The sequence below is a fragment of the Oryx dammah genome, unplaced genomic scaffold, assembly GCF_014754425.2.
Source record: "Oryx dammah isolate SB20612 unplaced genomic scaffold, SCBI_Odam_1.1 HiC_scaffold_5, whole genome shotgun sequence".
Taxonomy (NCBI): domain Eukaryota; kingdom Metazoa; phylum Chordata; class Mammalia; order Artiodactyla; family Bovidae; genus Oryx; species Oryx dammah.
The window spans coordinates 57499573-57520348 of NW_024070189.1; the positions used below are offsets into that span (position 1 = coordinate 57499573).

Below are 20776 nucleotides of genomic sequence, written 5' to 3' on the forward strand. Positions count from 1 at the left end.
GGTGGTGATGGTTGTTCTGTGGCCAAGTCATGTCCTGCTCTTTGCCACCCCATAGACTGCAGCATACTGGGCCTCCCTGTCCCTCACCATCTCCTGGAATTTTCCCACATTCTTGTCCTTGAATCAGTGATGCCATCCAACCGTCTCATCCTCTGTCGCCCTCTTTTTTTGCCTTCCATGTTTCAGGGTCTTTTCCAGGGAGTTGGCTGTTCGCATTAGGTAGCCAAAGTGTTAGAACTTCAGCTTCAGCATCAGTCCTTCGAATGAGTATTAAGGGTTGATTTCCTTTAAGATTGGCTGATTTGATCTCCTTGTTGTCCAAGGACTCTCAAGAATCTTCCCCAGTACCACACTTAGAAAGCGCTCTGCCTCCTTTATGGTCCCACTCTCACATCGGTACATGACTGCTGGAAAGACTATAGCCTTGACCATACAGACCTCTGTCGGCAAAGTGATGTGACATTTTTAGGTTTGTCATAGATTTCCTGACAAGGAGCAATCATCTAATTTCATGGCTGCAGTCACAATCTGCAGTGGTTTTAGAGCACAGGAAGAAGAAATATGTCACTGCTTCCACCTTTTCCTCCTCTATTTGCCATGAAGTGATGGGACCAGATGTCATGATCTTAGTTTTTTTAATACTGAGTTTTAAGTTGGCTTTCTCACTCTCTCCATTCATCCTCATCAAAAGGTTCTTTAGTTCCTCTTCACTTTATGCCATTAAAATGGTATCATCTGCATGTCTAAGGTTGTTGGTATTTCTCCCAGCAGTCTTGATTCCAGCTTGCCACTCATCCAGCCTGGCATGTTGCGTGATGTGCTCTTGCATATAAGTTAAGTAAACAGGGTGACAATAAACACTCTTAAAAAAATAAATAAAAACCCTTGTCATACTCCTTTTTCAATTTTGAACCAGTCAGTTGTTCCATAGAAGGTTCTAACTGTTGCTGCTTGGCCCACATACAGGTTTCTCAGGAGACAGGTAAGATGGTCTGGTACTCCCATCTCTTTCAGAGTTGTTCACAGTTTGTTATGATCCCCACTGTCAAAGGTTTTAGTCAATGAAACAGAGGTAGATGTTTTTCTGAAATTCCCTTGCTTTCTCTGTGATCCAGCTAATGTCGGCAATTTGATCTCTGGTTCCTCTACCTTTTCTAAACCCAGCTTGGACATCTGGAATTTCTTGGTTCATGTACTGTTGAAGCCTAGGTTGGAGAATTTTGAGCATAACCTTACAAGCATGTGAGATGAGTGCAATTGTCCAGTAGTTTGAACATTCTTTGGTACTGCCCTTCTTAGGAATTGGGATGAAGATTGACCTTTCCCAGCCATGTGACCACTGCTGGGTTTTCCAAATTTGCTGACATATTGAGTGCAGCACTTTCACAGCATCATCTTTCAGGATTTTAAATTCCAGCTCTGCTGGAATTCCATCATCTCCACTAGCTTTATTGGTAGCAATGCTTCCTAAGGCCCACTTGACTTCACACTCCAGAATGTCTGGCTCTGGGTGAGTGGACCACATTCTCACGGTTATCCGGGTCATTAAGATCTTTTTTGTACAGTTCTTATGTGTACTCATGCCATCTCTTCTTGATCTGTTCTGCTTCTGTTAGGTCTTTACCATTTCTGTCCTTCATTGTGTCAATCTTGGGATGAAATGTTTCTTTGGTATCTCCAGTTTTCTTAAAGAGATCTCTAGTCTTTGCTCTTCTGTTGTTTTCCTCTGTTTCTGTGCATTGCTCATTGAAGAAGGCCTTCTTGTCTCTCCTTATTGTTCTCTGGAATTCTGCATGCACTTGGGTATACCTTTCCCTTTTGCCTTTTCTTTTCACTTCTTTTCTCAGCTGTTTGTAAAGCTTCCTCAAACAATCAGCTTTGCCTTCTCCCCTCTCTTTGGGATGGTTTTGTTGACTGCCTCCAGTACAATGTTACGAACCTCTGTCCATAGTTCTTCAGGCCCTCTGTTTACTAAATCTAATTCCTTGAATCTATTTGTCACCTCCACTGTGTATCATAGGGAATTTGACTTAGATCATACCTGACTGGCCTAGTGGTTTTCTCCACTTTCTTTAGTTTAAGCATGAATTTTACTATGAGGAATTCATGATCTGAGCCACAGTCAGCTCCAGGTCTTGTTCCTGCTGACTGTATAGAGCTTTTCCATCTTCAACTACAAAGAATGTAATCAATCTGATTTTGGTATTGACTATTTAGTGATGTCCATTTGTAAGTTGTCTCTTGTGTTGTTGAAAAAGGGTGTTTGCTATGACCAGTTCTCCTGGAAAAATTCTGTTAGCCTTTGCTCTGCTTCATTTTGTATTCTAAGGCCAAACTTACCTGTTTACTCCAGGTATCTCTTGACTTCCTACTTTTGGATTCCAGTTTCCTATGATGAATAGGACATCTTTTTTTTCGTGTTAGTTCTAGGATGTCTTGAAGATTTTCATAGAACTGATCAGCTTCTTTGGCATCGGTGCTGGCGACATAGACTTGGATTACTGTGATGTTCAATGATTTGCCTTGGAAACAAACTGAGATCATTGTGTCATCTTTGAGGTTACACCCAAGTACTGCATTTCAGGTTCGTTTGTTGACTATGAGGGCTACTCCATTTCTTCTGTGGGATTTCTGCCCACAGTAGTAGATATAACAGTTATCTGAATCAAATTCACCCATTCCCATCCATTTTAGTTCACTGATTCCTAAAATGTCGGTGTTTACTCTTGCCATCTCCTGCTTGGCCACATCCAATTTACCTTGATTCATGGACCTAACCTTCCACGTTCCTGTGTAATATACTGTTCTTTACCATCCTCATTGAATTGATTGGATTTTACTGTCATCATCAGACACATCCATAACTGAGCATCGTTTCCACTTTGGCCCAGGTGCTTTATTCTTTTTGCAGCTATTAGTAGTTATTCTCTGTTCTTCCTTGGTAGCATGTTGGATACCTCCTGACCTGGGGGGCTCATCTTTCAGTGTTGGCAAGAATTCTCGGTTGGTTTGCCACTCACTCCCCGAGTGGATCACATTTTGTCAGAACTGTCCACTATGACCCGTCCGTCTTCGGTGGCCCTGTGTGGCATGACTCATAGCTCATAGCTTCATTGAGTTAGACAAGTCCCTTCGCCATGACAAGGCAGTGATCCTTTAATCATCATGTAATGTCCCTCATTGTCTCCAGCTATTTTCTTTGCTCTGAAGTCTACTCACTGGATAGCATATAGCCATTGTACTTTTTTGTTGTTGTTCATGCTTGCATGATATATCTGTTTTCAGCCTTTTACTTTCAGCCTTTGTATTTGAAGAAAATTTCTTACAGACAACATTTTATTGGGTCTTTTGTTAATCTACTCTGCCAGTGTTTTGTGTAGGTCTCAGCCTAGCAATGCTGTTACTTGGGCATGTCTGGGGGCAATCACTTGGGCCAGTGTTGTGGCTGGACCAGCCTTCGTGGTTCTTATTATGATTGCAAGATGCACCTCAGAAACATGCATCAGAGAACCCCCAAAACAAGGTTTCATTGCTGACAGGTCCTGACACAGCATGCCTTAGGCCACACATTAAAGGACTAAGAAGAGACATGGGTAGGGGGCCACAGGTCATCCCTGGGCTTCTGCCTTTACTGAGGTTGAGGGTGAGGGGCCTAGGGTTTAGATCATTTATATTAAAGGTAACTACTGATACATTACGGCTTAAGTCTGCCACTGTGTTTTCTGTATGTTTCCTCTTTTTCCTTACTTTTCTGTGGGTTTTTTGAAAAATATTTTTTATTCCATTTTGATATATTTTTAATGCCTGAGTATATCACTTTATACAGTTCGCTTAGGTGTTGCTCTCGGTATTGCATTATATGTACTTCTCCCAGTCTAATGATTTGTGTCTTACCAGTCTGTGTGAAGTATAGAAACTGTATTTCAATTTTGGTCCCTATACCTTCCCCAATTTTTAGACATAATAATATTTCCTCCACATGGGGATACTCCATTTTGGTGAAACTGGAAGTTCGTATGCTTGTCTTTTATCTGTCATCTTTACTAAATTGTTCATTATTAGTTCTTCATTACTTCTAGTACTTGTCTTGAATTCTACATATGGTTGTATTTTAATCTTACTACCAAGCAACACAAGTCTATTTTTGTATTTTTCAACATCAGCAGTGATCTCTATCTTTTCATTTTACTGTATAAATGAGAGATTTATTTGCACTTTGCTGCTCTGCTTCTAAGTTTTTATAATACAGTCTGGGTGTTTTAAGTCTAAATTTTTAACTGATTACCTCTGATTTTCATTTTTATATGATCTGTCTTTGGATCCTCTTTGACTTCACTCCAGCTCTCCCCCTCATTCCATCCACTCCACCAGTAATGAGCTTTTTGTTTTTCCTCTTTCCATCAGGCTTTTGCATTTGTTGTTCCTGCTGCCTGAATTGCTTTGGTTTCTCACCTTATAAAAGGTTTTTACTGTCATGTGACATTCTCACTAAAACCTTCACTGGTCACCCCACTCAAGTTATAATTCATCCCCTCATCTAAACCCCCAATTCTCTTCCCTATTTGGTTTTCTTTTCATAGCACTTATGATCACCTATGTACTATTTTATCTATTAGCTGATTTATTGTCTATTTCTCTTTGTTAGAATATAAGTTCCATGAAGGCAGGAGTTTTTCTGTATTTTCTTTTATTCCTGGTGCCCGGAACAGAGCCTGGCACATATGGGTACTCAGTAAGTATTTAAATAACTAATCTTCATCCATTTAGCATTTTTCCTTCTTCAGTTGGAACTATCAGGCCAAAGGATGTGTTTTTTTATTAATAGTTCTTTGTATCATTTGCCATATAACTTTCTTTTCATTTGCTTTCTTTTTTATTTATTTATACCAGGTAATACTTTTCAATGGTTTAAAACTCAAATAGTATAATAGAGTTTGTGTTGAACAGTATTCCTCCCATGTCCATAGTCAAGCACCCTACTCTTCTCCTCAGAACCAGTTAGCTTTGTCACTTTCTGGATACTCCTTACCAAGATAGTCTCATACAGCTTTCTGAAAAGTTGACAGAATATTTTACAAGCGTCTGTCCAGTCCTGGTTTCTTTCTGTCTGCTCCTCAGCCCTTCTCAGTGGGCAGTGTACATCATGTTTGAGAGAAGGGCACCAGCTCGCTGTCGTGCCAGGTGCTGGGGGAGTGATACAGTGAAGGATTATTTTGCCCATGCTCTTGAAGTTCAAAATCCAAATGGGGTGGGAATGTATGCACGCTTAAAAAGTAACGCAGGATTTAAAAAGATCAAGATGATACATGTGAAATATCATGAACATTGAATTATTAATTGTTGAATGAAATCTAAGTAACAAATACCAGGAAAATTAGCTCATCAATGCAGAGAGTGACTCCATCTATCAGGGAAGAATACATTGGCTTTGGATAATCTGAGAAGAGTGTAGAAGAAGGAAAGGAGTATATTATACCTTCTGTGTGTGTACGAACATGATATTGAAGATCTTACTAGCAATATATTTTTATGCTGTATTTTCAAAGAAGAATAACAAAGTCCTTCTCTTGTGAAGGAGAGACTATATTTGCTTATAACAAAGTCAGTGAGAGAACTTGCTGTAAAGATGTATCAGGTACAGTGGGGATTCAAGGAGAAATCATAACCATTTGGGGAAATCAAGAAAATGTTTATAGGGAATTCATGGTCAAGATAGGTCTTGAGAGAGAAGTAATAATAGCACAAAAGGATAATGCTAGTGGAAGACTCTAGTACAGGGATTAGCAAACCATAACTCTTAAGCAGACCACTTATTTTTGTAAATAAAATTTCACTGGAGACATAGTCATGCCCAGTGGTTTATGTATTGTCTGTGACAGCTTTCCTGCTGTAGTGGCAGAGTTGAGCTGTTGAGATAGACCACAATAGCCTCCAAAGCCTAAAATACTTACTATTTGGTCTTCTACAGAAAGAATGTTTGCTGTTCCCTACAAGTAGGTAGACTCTGGGCAAGAAAGTATTACTGTTAACTATTAAAGAAATGAAAATGGCATATTTATTACGGCTAGAGAGGGAAGTCAATGGCACCCCACTCCAGTACTCTTGCCTGGAAAATCCCATGGACGGAGAAGCCTGGTAGGCTGCAGTCCATGAGGTCGCTAAGAGTCAGACATGACTGAGCGACTTCACTTTCACTTTTCACTTGCATGCATTGGAGAAGGAAATGGCAACCCACTCTAGTGTTCTTGCCTGGAGAATCCCAGGGACGGGAGAGCCTGGTGGGCTGCCATCTATGGGGTCACACAGAGTCGGACACGACTGAGGTGACATAGCAAGCAAGCAAGCAAGAGAGGGAAGTCAGTAATAGAAGATTGGGTGGTTAAAGAGGAGGTTAGCTTTGAGGAACTTTAATAGGAAGACCATTACGGATAGAGAAGTAAAGGGCCTCTCTAGGATGGGATAGTAGTTCCTTTCGGGATAGATGTGGCCTGTCCTTAATCATACTTTTCTAATCTTTCCCTCACTAGCCAAGAAGGATCAGGAAGGTGGAGAAGAAAAGAAATCTCTGCAAAAGAAAAAAGTGAAAGAGTTAAAGGTGTTGGATTCCAAGACAGCCCAGAATCTCTGTGAGTAACTCTGCAATCCCAGCAATTTGAAATGTGGAGTTCTTCTGAGAGCCTAATTCTGGTGGATCCAGGGTCCCTTGATATGAAACTTAATAATTCCTGCTATATACTTGGCACTGCATAGTAAATATCTGATATCTACTCCCTTCAGTAGTACCGCATGGTTGTTAGTATCTAGTTTTATGGTAAGAAAATAAAGGCAATAGAACTTTAAGGAATTTGCCTCGTCATATAGCAAATAAGAGACAGGTCTGAGAGTTAAGCCTCAGGTTTTATTTCAGAGCCCTAACTATTTCCATTGCATCCATAGAAAATCTAACAAAAATTTTCTACCCATCACATATTTCCTTCTTTCTCATTTTCTTTTAGGTATTTCCTTTATAGGTGGGTACTGGCATGACTTCAGTTAAATGTAAAATAACTTTGTGGTTAGAATAAATAATGTAAATCCTGTGCTTCTCAGAGTAGGATCAGTAGCTTCAAAGAGTTCTGTTCTGAACTTGCTCCTTATACTCATAACTCTGCTTGCTGGCAAATTTCAGATGAAAACTCCTCTGCAAAGTTGTTATAGGTCGTATTTAATGATCAGCATGAATGTGCATTTTTTTGTTCATTTTAACTGTCGATCTCCTGACTTTATGTTGAGTAATAAAGATTTAAATATTCGTTCAACAAATATTTGAGGGTCTCCCAGCTTTCAGGCTCTATTAGGCACATACTAGGCATGTGTTCCCGGAGAAGGCAATGGCACCCCACTCTAGTACTCTTGCCTGGAAAATCCCATGGACGGAGAAGCCTGGTAGGCTGCAGTCCCTGGGGTCGCTAAGAGTCGGGCACGACTGAGCGACTTCACTTTCACTTTTCACTTGCATGCATTGGAGAAGGAAATGGCAACCCACTCTAGTGTTCTTGCCTGGAGAATCCCAGGGACAGAGGAGCCTAGTGGGCTGCCGTCTATGGGGTTGCACAGAGTCGGACACGACTGCAGCGACTTAGCAGCAGCAGCAGGCATGTGTTCCAGAGAAGAAAGGGTATGTATTCCATAAAACCCACTCATAGTGGGGTGACGTGGCTATTGTCCCCATTTTACCAAGTGAGAAAACTAAAGTTCATATGTTACGACTTAGCCAAGGTCACACAGTTAACTTCTGGGTATATGTCCTCATTAAGTCAGTAATATAATGAGAACAGTAAGCTTTTACATCATTCTTGACTATATAATATTAGATCATTGACAACAAATATCACTAAGTAGTGTCTGTAGATAAGTCTTTTTATGGGAACTAAAGTGATGTGAGGCATAATAGTTGCTCTTCTCAAGATTATCTCTAGCAACATAAAAATGAGTAATTTTTATTTTAGAAAATGATAAAAGACTGTGGGGTAGTACATTGTTATTTCCAGTTGAATGATATCAATATGGAAAACAAAATTTAGGAAGAGAATTGAGCTTAGGATGGTCTAGGAAGTATTGTTTAGTGATTCAGTGATTATTAAATGCCTCTTACATGGCGGGGAGGCAAAACTGAATAAGGTCATCCTCATGAGCCATATGTCTGGTGGAGATGAAAAAGGAAATACGGTAATAGCACGATTTGGTGAGTGCTGTGATGGAGGTGTGCCTGGATGATTATTAGAGCCCTGGGCAAGGTCTGAACCACGTGGGAGGAGTGCTGGAGGGAGCTCAGCCTCGAGGTCATTCTAAATGAGTTGAAACTGTTAACAGCAGGCTAAAGGAAGGGTGAGGGCTGGCTTGTCTCATTTCAGGCATAGGGATCAGCATGTGTGAAGGCACAGAGGCATGAGGTAACGTTATCCCAGTTCAGGAAATGCAGTACTTGAGAGCAGCTGAGTAAAGGCCATCTGTGGGGGAGTGGTAGTTGAAGAAGTTTTCAAGAAATAGAGAGGCTAGATGATACAGATGTCTTGGTAGGCTTAGGCTAAGAGGTATGTATTTTGTACTGAAAACTATCGAAGTTATTAGAGGGATTTTAATCAAAAAAGTGAGAGATACAGCCCTCTGTAATCCTGGGGAGGACTACTTCAGCAGTGATTTTGAGGCTGGATTGCTGGGAGATGGGAAGATGTGTTATGTTATTGCTTCAAACTAGGTGAGAGGTGATCAGGGCTGAAATTGAAGTTGTAAGAATGGATATGAAGGCAGAAGATACTAAGAAGAGAGAATTAATGGAACTTAGTGATTGATAGAGAGGAGAAAGATGTTTTCTTGGGTTAAGATCCCTCTACAGAGAGTGGTACCCTTTATGGAAGTAAAATCTGCTCCTGCTGAACTTTCCTGTCTTTTGTGGGAGAAGTGGTGGACGTGAATGAGAGGCTGCACGGTGGTGGGTAGAAATGATTGATTTGATTTTAGGACAGAATTTAAGATTCCTGTGGGACTCCTCCAGGAGTGTATTAGGAATTTGGGTATATCAGGCGGAAGGTCTGACTGGAGATTTGAATTTAGGAGGATAGCATATAAGTCAGAGTTAAAACCATTAATTTACTTTGAAGGTCATTAACATTGAGGAGACAAGTAACAAAAACGGAGTCCTCAAAAAACTGGAAGGGAGCAGCAAGGAAAATAGTCTGACACAGTCCTAAAAGTGGGAGTGGCGGTCGAGTAAAATGAGGATCTGGCATTAGGAAAGGCAGTGACCTGGGCAGGAATCATTTCAGTATAGCATCAGTGGTACAAACAGAACTCTGGACTCCATTTGTATTTAAATCCTGCCTCCAGTCCTTAGTAGCAGTGTGACCTTGGACAGGTGGGTTAAGTTCTTAAGTATTAGTTTCCTTTTCTGTCAAATGCGGCTAATCATACAGACTTATACATTATTATAAATAGGGTTAAATGAGATCATATGTGTAGATTGTGTTTATGATACTAGGTCTTACATGGAATATGCACTCAACAAATGATTGCCATTTTTCCACTGACTTTGTGGGGACAGAAGAGTTAATGAGAATGTGGAAGAGAGAATAGACTGGTGTTTTTTGTTTGTTTGTTTGAGATAGAAAAGGCTTGATTATGTGTACAATTGTCCCTGATATCTGTGGGGTTCCAGGACCTCCAGCGATACCACTTTGTATAAAATGGTGTGGAACAGTCTGCCCTCTGTGTCCGTGGATGTGGAAGGCTGTCTGTATATGCTGAAGGAAGAGGTCCTTAGGGCCACCTGTGCTGTTGAAACATGAGAAAAGGCTGGGTGCATGGATCTAGTTCTGCTAAACTTAGAGAAGTGTCAGCGCACGTTCTAGATGATTCGAAAATAGTCCTTACTCAAGCCTTTCCTAGTCTGGTTCCAGCTGAGAGCCCCAGTGCTCAGTTTGTAAGTGACATAAGAGAAAGCTTAGCAAGTAATTTGACCAGTACCTTCAATTTTTCATATTAAAAAGAAACAAGATCTTTTTAGAACAAATAAGGAAGTGGTGGGCCATTTGGGAGAACAGGGCCATTTTTATGGAGGAGCTGGCAAGAGATCATGGACTGGGGACATGCAGAGGGTTCCTGGCCATCATCAGTGCCACTTCATAGAATCTGATCTGCAGTGTCCATCAGCCCAGGTGTAAGGGAAGAAAATGAGATGGCTGGGTTAACCAGGGACTGGAAGGAGAAGAAACCAGAGAGTAAGAATTGTCGTAGTAATAGGGCGGGAATGAAAGGGCAGACCACAGGGTCTGGGTTAAATAGAGAAAGCCAACTAGAACTGAGACATTCAGAGAAAACGGATTGGTTGTCTCTCTCGTGAGAGAGTGTGTGCACGCAAGAGCACACTGATGAGGTTGAAGAGTCAATTTGGGAACTAGTAAGTGAGAACTGGAAGGATGAGAAGTGTTTGTCAGGGTGTGGGATATGGCAGTTTAAAAATCAGAGCATTTCAAGGCAGTGGCAGCTCTGAGGATAGAGTCAGGGAATGAGGAACTAAAATAGAATGGGGTGAATGTTTTTGATGTATATAGATAGATCAAAGATTTCCTGTGTGAGCAAAGACAAGGAGTCAGTCACAGTGTTTGTAGAATGTGGTGCTTGGAACAGTGTGGCTGGTGTGTGAGTGATACAAATGTGGGGATTCGCACAGGGGAAAGCTGGGAGGTGGGAACCTGAAACACTGGGCTCAGAAACTTGGATATTAACTATACAGGCAGTGAGGAGCTGGTGGAGGTTTCTGGTCATGACTTCACGAGAGCATCCCTAGGAAAATTGTCCAAAGTAGGTTTGTAGGATGGGCTGGAAGGCGGAAGAGACTGAGAAAAACGTGTCTTTCTATCTCATTTCCTGGCAGCAATCTTTTTGGGTTCCTTCCGCATGCCCTATCATGAGATCAAGAATGTCATCCTGGAGGTGAATGAGTCTGTTCTCACTGAGTCCATGATCCAGGTAAGGAGCAGGCTCATCCTGGCGCTGGCTCTCTGCATCACTCAACACCAGTCTGTCTCCTCTCTGCTTAGACCATGAGGACTCTCTTAATTATCATTGACTTAAAGAATGCTAGCTTTGGATAAGCTTCCATCCCTCTGGTGATGAGGTTATTTCTGGTATATTTTTCAAAAGTCCTGCCGTCTCACTGGATGCCTCCCCAACCACCTGACCCCAGCCCATGTTTCCTCCTTAGTGGTCCTCGGGCAGAGTGAGGGCCTGACAGGAGGCTCCCGTTGTCGGCTCACCCCGCTCTAACTGAGACAATCCCTTCTCTCTTTCAGAACCTCATTAAGCAGATGCCAGAGCCAGAGCAGTTAAAAATGCTTTCTGAACTGAAGGACGAATATGATGATTTGGCTGAGTCAGAGCAGTTTGGTGTGGTGGTGAGTGAGGCCTGTGGCTCAGGCTCTTCTCTGACCCCCTCTTCCGCAAGAGCATCAGGACACTTGCTTCCAGCCTCTTGTCCACTTTTAACCCATCTTTCTTTCTCCTCCCTACTCTGTAACTCAGATCCTGCTATAGGAGGCGTAGGCCTGTATCGTTTCCTTCCTTTTCTCTCTCTCTGCTGGCTGTAGTGGACTCCTTGTCTCTCCTCAGATGGGTGCAGTACCCCGCCTGCGGCCTCGCCTCAACGCCATCCTCTTCAAGCTGCAGTTTGGGGAGCAGGTGGAGAACATCAAGCCCGAGATCGTCTCTGTGACTGCCGCGTGTGAGGAGGTGCGAAAGAGCGAGAGCTTCTCTAACCTCCTGGAGCTAACCTTGCTTGTTGGAAACTATATGAATGCTGGCTCCAGGAATGCTGGTGCTTTTGGCTTCAACATCAGCTTCCTGTGTAAGGTGAGCGGGACAAGGGAGGGGAGGCCGTGGCCTCCGGGAGCCCAGTATGGCAGACTGCTGTTGGTCTGAGGTGGCCTTGGGTGTCAGGACTCACCCTCTTCCCCTTTTCCTGTCCAAGCTTCGAGACACCAAGTCCACAGATCAGAAGATGACGTTGTTGCACTTCTTGGCTGAGTTGTGTGAGCATGATCATCCCGAGGTCCTGAAGTTCCCAGACGAGCTTGCCCACGTGGAGAAAGCCAGCCGAGGTGAGGCAGATTGGGGTGAAGCTAGAAGGGGGTTCCAAGCCCCAGAAATCTCTGCTCAGGGTAGGGAAAGAATCAATCTAGATTTTAGACCATTTTCAGTTTAGACAGTTGTAAGTGGGAATGGGACGATACCGGTGTGGTGTCTAAGCCACAGGGAGGGGTGTGGGGTAGAAGAGAAAGTAGGAGAGCTCCATGTGTGAAAGTGGGAAGCACTCTTCCCCTTCCTAGGGAAACATCAGACACCAGAAAACAACTGGAAGAAAGGTAGGTATTTGCAGTTTAAGTCAACAGTTTTTCTTACTCAGAAAGCATAGACTGGAATAACAAAAACCAGGCTTCACCATTCTAGGACTAGGCAAAGAAAAAGCAGCATTTCGTAGAAATGGGAACAGATTTCTGCCCTCCCCCTGTGTATGTCTCCTTCCTTTCAAACCCTGTTCTCTAAAATAAATGAGAACAAGATCCTGAGGGATTTCATAGATTCTTGTTAAATTAAATGAAGCCTCTCTTCTCTTCTTAGTATTGTACAGCTTATGAAGGTTGGAGGTTTAATCATCAAGTAATTTTAGTTTCACTGGAAAAATGTGTGAAACAGTTGGAGAGTACATAAGAGAACTAAAATAATTAAGTACAGACCATAGCTGTGCCCTGGAGGACAGAACAGGGTCTTGAGGCTGGAGGTAGTGAGCTCTTGCTGTCTGTTTCTGTGTCTACTTTAGTTTCTGCTGAAAACTTGCAAAAGAACCTAGATCAGATGAAGAAACAGATTTCCGACGTGGAACGTGATATTCAGAATTTTCCAGCTGCCACAGATGAGAAAGACAAGTTTGTTGAAAAAATGACCATATCCTTTCTTGAAAGGAGGAAGTTGCCACCCAGGAAAAGAAAGAACTTCCCATGGTGGGGCAACAGGATAAACTGATGGCATACAATTCTTCCTCTTTAGAAAATGTGTTTTCACCAAGTACAGAGTTCTTAAAAGCATTCTCATTGCTGTGTTTTGCATCAAGCCTTGCATCAAGCCTTGCAGATAAAGTATAAGTCTCCTTTGGACCTTGCTCCCTGCCCCATCACACACACACAACATATCCCCTCCCCCCTCCTCTTCTCAAAGATAACTACTGCCACTGGACTTCTGATTTGCAACCTGATGAATTTATTTTAATGAAAACTGCATTGTATTGCCTTAGCATTGAATATGTTTGGGCCCCGTTTACACAGCAGTAGATGCAGAACAGTCTCTTTTTTGAATTGCTAGCCCCTGTCCTGGAGGAATACCATAGTCAGTGGTGTACTGTTTCCCTGTTTGGATGTGTCAGTTGCTTCTGGGTTTTGCTGATATGAACAGCGCTGTGTTACGCATCCGTGTGTGCAGATAGCAGTACGCACGTGTGAGTGTTCCCAGGGCTGGAGAAGCTGGTCTGCTTCCTGGTGTTGGTTCTTGACTTGCTGCTGCACAGCTTTGTGAAGGATGCCCAGGAACAGTACAACAAGTTGCGGATGATGCACTCTAACATGGAGATGCTCTACAAGGAGCTGGGCGAGTACTTCCTCTTTGACCCCAAGAAGGTGTCTGTGGAAGAATTCTTCATGGATCTGCACAACTTTAAGAATATGTTTGTGGTAAGCAGGGATGGCCTTCCCTAGTGGCTCAGTGGTAAAGAACCTGCCTGCCAAGTAGGAGACAAGAGTTCAATCCCTGGGTTGGGAAGATCCCCTGCAGAAGGGAATGGCAACCCACTCTAGTATTCTTGTGTGGGAAATCCCATGGACAGAAGAGCCTGACCAGCCTGCAGCCCACGGGGTTGGAAGAGTTGGACACGACTGAGTGACTGAGAAGCAGCAGCCGCCAGCAGGGAGGCCTGCGAAGTGGCGCTTCTGTCCACGTTTCTCACCTTCCACTGGGTTCATGTTGGTTGGTGGTGGGTGTGCACATGTGTGATGGGAGGAGGAAAAGGCAGCCCACTCCACAGTGTTCTTGCCTGGAGAATCCCAGGGACGGGGGAGCCTGGTGGGCTGCCTGCCGTCTGTGGGGTCGCAGAGTCGGACACGACTGAAGCGACTTAGCAGTAGCAGTAGCAGCAGCAGCAGTGTATATGTGTGAGTGCCTTCGTGCCCATGTGTTCACTCCCCTCTCCCCCCAGCAAGCCGTCAAGGAGAACCAGAAGCGGCGGGAGACAGAGGAGAAGATGCGGCGAGCCAAGCTGGCCAAGGAGAAGGCAGAGAAGGAGCGGTTGGAGAAGCAGCAGAAGAGAGAGCAACTCATAGACATGAATGCTGGTGAGAGGTGAAGGGCCGATGGGCTGAGACAGGACCAGCTGGAAGGCTGCTCTGTCTAAATCTAGAGGCCAGAGCACCGCTCATGTCTGAGCACAGCTCCTGGCAGATGCTGCTGGCAGCCTTCCACCTCCACGGTCCTGACGCTGGACTTTACCCCTGGCTCTGAACACACACGCTCCAGCACTCCACTCTTGTCTTTTCCCTCCTTTGCTGCACTGTGTCTCGTCTCCGCAGTGACTTAGTGTTGCTGTAATATATATACTTGCCTTCTGCTTGTCCAAGAGTCTCCCTGTCCGGTTTTCATACCCTCTACAGCATCTTGTGCTCATTTCCTCAGATTGTTTTCCTGGCCCTGCTCCTGTCTTTTAATGGTTTGTCTCCCCTTTCTGCTTATTTCACTAAGGGTTGTGTGCCCAGGACCTTTGCACAGTTGTACCCCCCTATCAGACTGTAAATGGACTGAACTTCTGCAAAGGGGGCAGGGGAGCCGGCCACCCTGTTCTTTCTTCAGCGGACTTTGTATTTCACTCTCAGAGCATGTCTTTGTTGAAACATATGGCCTCAATTACTGGCCCTCTGTTTCCTGTTTCTGCTTCTTTCCTGCTGCCGACTCCCTGCGCTCTCTGGCTGCTCTCTCTGTGGGCAGCGGAAATCCAGCATCCATTACATGGCCCTGAGCTGATGCCACCCTTCTTGACCCCGAGGGGCTACGAGCCATCTAAGTAAAGAGGTTCTCCGGGCTGCTGGGTCTGGCAAGAATCAGTGCTGTGCTGAGCACAGGGGTGAGGGGCCACTGTAGCATTTTTGCTCCCAGGGACTTTACTTTGGCCACTCCGGTTGTGGTATGATTAGGGACCTGAAGCACCCTGCATTTCTGTTTTTCTTTATATTTTTGGGGGAAGCAGTTCCCCTGCCCTTAATCCAGTTGTATGTAAGCCACAAACTTTGCTCTAATAATAAGCCCATGTGAGGTATATCCATCACCTTTACCCACTTTTCCCCAAGCCTCTAGTTATTGTTTAGGGCGTAACAGGGAAAGGTGGAGTCCAGCTGATTTGTGGGATGAAGGCTGCACACAGTCTTCAGTCAGCACAGGGGGCCCTGCCCTGGTCCACGTCCCCAGGGCAAATAAATGAGGTTGGAATGTAGGTCAGCTGCACTGGTGGCGTTCAGCCAGCAGGTGGCGCTGGGAGCAGTGAGCCCAGCTTTAAGGCTAGCAGCCTGCTGGCTCCTAGGGATTTCAGTTTAAGATTTCACCACCCTTAGCTGTTGCCATGGAAACAGAGCCGAGCTGGAATAAGGATTCTGCATTAACTCTTTGTATTCCAACCAGCAGCTCCTCTTAGATTGTGAGCTGACTTCAGGAAGATGCAGCCACTGGGGGTAGTACTTAAGTGAAATGCACTCTTGAGAGGTGGTCTCCCCTCAGCCTTGCTCTGAAACTGGAACCAGGCTTTCCATGAGGGGTTTATGTAGGATAAAGAGTGTGACCTAGTTCCCTATTAACTTCATAATCCCAGTCTCTGTACTCACCCCAGTCTTGGAGTCGGGCAGTTTTCTGTGCTGGTTTTGATGGGGATGGCAAGGGCGGCGGCACTGCAGGAACATTATCCAGGGTCTGCAGTGGCTGGTAGCCAGTGAAACCTAATGTCTGAACCATTTGCAAACAGACACAACTAAACAGGGACTGTGAAACCTGAGACTGAGCCCACTGTGTGCCGAGCCCCCAGAAACTGAACGAGGGCAAGCTATACATACAGTGGAGATGCCCAGAAACTGTGGGCGACGGCAGGCTATACATTCAGTGGAAATTCATTTTTGTGTGTGGCTCAACCCATGGATGCTGCTCGGGCTGAAAAGCTTACATCTCCATCTTTGTTCACGACAGAGGGTGATGAGACGGGTGTGATGGACAGTCTTCTGGAAGCCCTGCAGTCAGGCGCAGCATTCCGACGGAAGAGAGGACCCCGTCAGGGTAAGTCAGCAAGTGGAGCCCAGCCCGGGTGCTGAAGGAAGGCGGTGAAGCCTCTCTGCTTCTGCTCATTTTAGGCTGAAGAGCAGGTGGTGATGTTCTGAGGGTTTAGAAACTTCCCCACGATGTCCCTGCACCTAGAGCGGATTACCCAGTCCTCTTCTAATTGTTAGAAAGGACTGACGTGGAGAACTGGGATTTGCGGGACTGACAAGATACTACATTTGGTTATTCTTACATTTCTCTTCATTCTTGAGGCAGAAGTGTAGGATAAGCAAACCATTGTGCAAGACATAGATTTAGGTAGGCATCTGGGTAACAAAAAATTGATATAAATTCCAAACCATACATTAGATATAGGAATACAAGGAAAATAAGCGTCCTTACTCTCAACTTCACAAACAGAAGAAACAGAGGATAATAGTATAGAATCCTATAAAGAGAAGGCTGGGTGTCATTCTCTCCAGATGTGTTAAATAAGGATGTGGAAGAGCATCTTGACCGAAGCTCATGCTGTGTCTGAGAATCTGCTTTTTTCCCGAGGGGTAGTCAGGCTGTACCATACTCACCTTCCCTGTTTACCACCCCCCTCGCCTGCCTTTCGGAAGATTTAAGTGGATTACGTTGAGCCAGAGCTTCTAAGAAGAATTATGGGGATAGGACAAATGATCCAGGCATTAGTGTGGGGAAAGATCAACAGATAAATCGCCTTTGAGGAAAGTGGATAGTCGGCAGAGACTGTTCGAGAAGAAGATAGATCCAGAGCTCCTCCTCACAACCTGCCCTGCACAGTCTGACCTTACGATCCAGGGTGCAGAGCGCTCGCCCCACACGGAGCCCTGGCCCAACACCAGATCACTATGAGAATGCCTGCCTGTTTCTGCCCATATGCTGAATATCCGCAGGGAAATTCCCTTCTGAGGGCTCTTCTGTATGACTTCAGACGTTCCCTAAACAGAAGAATGTCTGGCTATAACTCTTATCTGCTTCCTGGCATCCTCTGAGTACAGCCTGTCTAGAGGAGGAGAGAGGTGAGTATGGTGGGTTTAGATCTTCCGAGATGTATGTTTAGTCTTACAGATCTCGGTGTGGGTAGAGTGTGAAGCTAGTAGTATTTTTTGTCTTTAGTCTTTAGAGAGTCTTGCGACATTGTTTCCTCCCCACCATATAAGGTGACGTGGCCTGACATTAAGCGTTTCCAGATAAACAAAAACACACCACCTCTCCCTGTTTTCCTCCATCCTGTTAGCTAACTGCCAGCCTTCATCAGACTTGAGGTGGGGAATTCCCTTTTCATCTTCCTGTGGAACTGAACCAGAATCCCAGATGCTTCCTGAACACAGGGAACCAGACATCAATGGCTTCCCTCTCCTGGGGATGCCCCATTGCCCACTTCTTCCCAGGTGGGAAACCAGGACTTACAGGCCAAAGCAGCAGGGATTTTGGTAAAACCTAACCTCTCAGCAGGAGACTTGAATTAGTCAAAGTACTGTTTCCCAGTGCAAAAAGGAGGAGGAGACCTAGGTGAAAATGACAACTACATGCTTTTAGAATTGGGTCCATCCTTAGCTTTCTGGGCTCTGGGGTCACTAAACACACTGAACATATCTGGGAGAAGCTCTCAGGGGACACACTTCTAGTTACTCTGATAAGCCCTGTAGACATTGGTACATTCACTTCCGAGTAAGTGGCTTGGTGCCATGAAACAGAAGGCTAGGCAGCACAGTTGAGCACCAAGAGCACAGGTCTAGACGGGGTCAGAAGACCCAATGTCAGATCTAACTGATGCTGTCTAGATTACTCGAGACAAGTTTCTGGGACTCAGTTTCTTCATGTCTAAGAGGAGAGTTGGGTTAAGAAGAGAAAAGAAAGGTTGACCCAGAAGGCCACACTGTAAAACTGGAAAGGCTCTGGTGACTGTGGGTTCCCTGGGTGACTATGGCTATAGCTGGCTCACCCTTTGCTTGGCTGTCTCTGACTATTGCTGCCTACTGGCTGCTCTGAGCCAGGAAACCAGAGTGCTATCACAGAGGTCTGCCTCACGGCCCTCCTCAAGCCCAGAGAGGCAGCTGTCCATAGTCAAAGATACTAGCTTCTGTCCTGGGATTTAAAGGAATGTTTAAAAAAAATCTGGTCTCTGGAGACCTGAGGGAGTGACCAGTGTACAAAGACCCATTGAGAAGCTAAAAGAGGAGAGTGACTATCAGGGCTAGTTCATTAAAAGTGACATGTAAACTCCTGTGATATGCAGGGCGTGGGAGAACAATGCTGTGAGTGTCAGGGGGAAGAATCCATGTGATTGTATTACAGCAGATATTTCAGGCTGTCTGAGTCAGCTTCTGGTTTTAGTGACTCAACTTTATCTCCATGTCTGAATTGTGGCTTCTTATATACAGGCCATCTGCTCACTGGGATAAAAGTGAAGGAAAGAAAGAAATTCATCTCCGTCTCCCTTTCCTTCCCCTGCCACTTCCCAGCTTCCTGCTAAGCTCCCCCTACACGGATAGAACCTTAGAGTTGGGACGAGCTCTAAAGATCTCCTCTCTAAAGAGTGTTTAGCAGCTCACCTTCTCTTAGGTAACAGGGCTTGAAACCCAGGTAAGGTCTTGCCAAGATCTGCTGATAGAGCCAGAACCGTAGCCTGCTTTTATGAATCCAGGTCCAGGACTCTTTCCACAAGGCCTGTGTGAGGAGCAGGAAATGATGGTGAGCCCTCTGTGTGGGCCAGAAATACTTTACAAACATTCTCCTTCTGCCAAGGAGAGCCCTGGATGTGGTGAAATCGGTTCAGGGAAATTTCCGATGTCCACATGTCTAGAGAACTTAAGAGTGTTTCCTCTACCACCACTTATATCTCCCTCCACTTCTGTATTAATAAAAATAGGACAGGAATTATAATTAGGAGTGCTTTAGACAGTGGGGAGCTCTTCAGGGTGGCGGTGACTGCCGCATCTGTCCCAGTTTCTTCTTCCCTAAGGAAGCTCATTAACAAGAGTACTTCCTCCATAGTAGCAGTTCCTAGCCTGTGTTTTATAAATACCATTTTCTAATTCATCTATGCCTGATTTTGCTGGTGTTTTTATCTGGCTCAGCCCTAACGTGTAGGAATCTGGCCTCAGAGAGCTTTGACCAGTGTCTCAAGATTAGGGCTCCCTGGTCCCGCAGAAGCAAAATCTGCTTCTGTGGCTACTTTCCAATAGTCTCAGCAAGTACCCAAGGTAGGGAGAGGCTCGGGGGGGGGGGGGCGTCTGCTGGAGGGTCAGGATGCGGCCCTGAAGCTGGGGTGGCGGCCCGGGTCCCTTGGTCCTATTCCCAGTTCCCACAGGGGTTTTCTTGTTCTGACCTTAGGCCACATCAGGTATCCCCACTTTCTAGGCTTAAAAGGGAAATTTTGGTCTTTTCCGACTTACCCTCCACTTCATTTTTATGAATCTGTAATGCATCGGCAGCTTTTTTAATCTAGAAGAATATAGAGACATGCATGACTAGGTACAAACTGGTATCTTCTGAGTTCAGAGGAAGAAACCCAAGAGAGAAACAGCTGAAGGTACTTCCCACTTGAATTCTGACTTTGCCCATGTTGTCCAAGATGAATGCTGCTGTAGTTCCTTTTCCCTGGGTCCAAAGTCAGGAAGTAGTATTTTAACATGTACTTAGCCCTTGAGTCACATACAAACAAATATAATTGGAATATTTTCTCAAGTGCTGGTGACTGAATTCGAAGAATCAGCCACCACCTTTCCGGACATGAGAAGTAGGCTCCTAGAGGAGGGTGTATTTCAAAAATGAGCAAAAACCAAGCAGGTCTGAAGCAGATTTTGCTGGAGATAGAAGACCATCCTAGTCGCACTCCCATGGGCCCCTTCCCTCCCCGGGCGGTTGTGAAATCCTGTAGTCGCCGCCGCATGCCTTCCCCCTGTGCCTGCAGCCAGGCTCTTCACTGGTCTTTCTCCTCTTATTAGACAATCCCAGTCCATGGGAGGAGGAGGAGGAGGAGATCTATAAATTGGTAACCCGTGGGCATGCCGTGTGCTCCCTCTTACCTGTGTGTATGCTCTGGGTCACGCTTCTGCAGAGGCGGACAGCCCTGGGGAAAGCCTGGGCCCCCTGACCCTGTTTGGCTTCCGTCCCACCTCAAGCTTTTTGCTGGTCCCAAGAAGGCAGGGTGGACGCTTGCTTCACTGGCTCTTCAGGACCTCTTCCTTCCTGCTAGCACCCGCTGCTGCCCTGTCCTGCACTCAAGAGTGTGGCCTTCTGTCCTCTGTCTGCTTCTTCAAGGTTTAGGCGCTGCTTTCTCCACCCAGCTTTCCTGTGACCCAGAGCTGGGTTTTTTGTTATTTTAATTGATATATCAATCACATTCCTAAAATTCACCCTTTTAAAGTACACA

The 20776-nt window shown here is 44.9% G+C and overlaps 1 protein-coding gene across 3 annotated transcripts in view; it reads left to right on the forward strand.

The window, feature by feature from the left end:
* DIAPH1 (diaphanous related formin 1) overlaps positions 1–20776 on the forward strand; it is a 114602-nt gene that overhangs the window by 90759 nt on the left and 3067 nt on the right. For 2 of the 3 annotated variants that reach the window (XM_040239856.1, XM_040239858.1), the window contains 9 exons: positions 6528–6626; positions 10913–11007; positions 11331–11432; positions 11647–11886; positions 12005–12134; positions 12854–12978; positions 13593–13757; positions 14279–14414; positions 16303–16389. In XM_040239856.1, the coding sequence (XP_040095790.1) occupies positions 6528–6626; positions 10913–11007; positions 11331–11432; positions 11647–11886; positions 12005–12134; positions 12854–12978; positions 13593–13757; positions 14279–14414; positions 16303–16389 (1179 nt within the window). Of the gene's footprint in view, positions 1–6527; positions 6627–10912; positions 11008–11330; positions 11433–11646; positions 11887–12004; positions 12135–12853; positions 12979–13592; positions 13758–14278; positions 14415–16302; positions 16390–20348; positions 20396–20776 lie in introns of all 3 variants that reach the window. The other variant, XM_040239859.1, reaches the window with a different exon arrangement.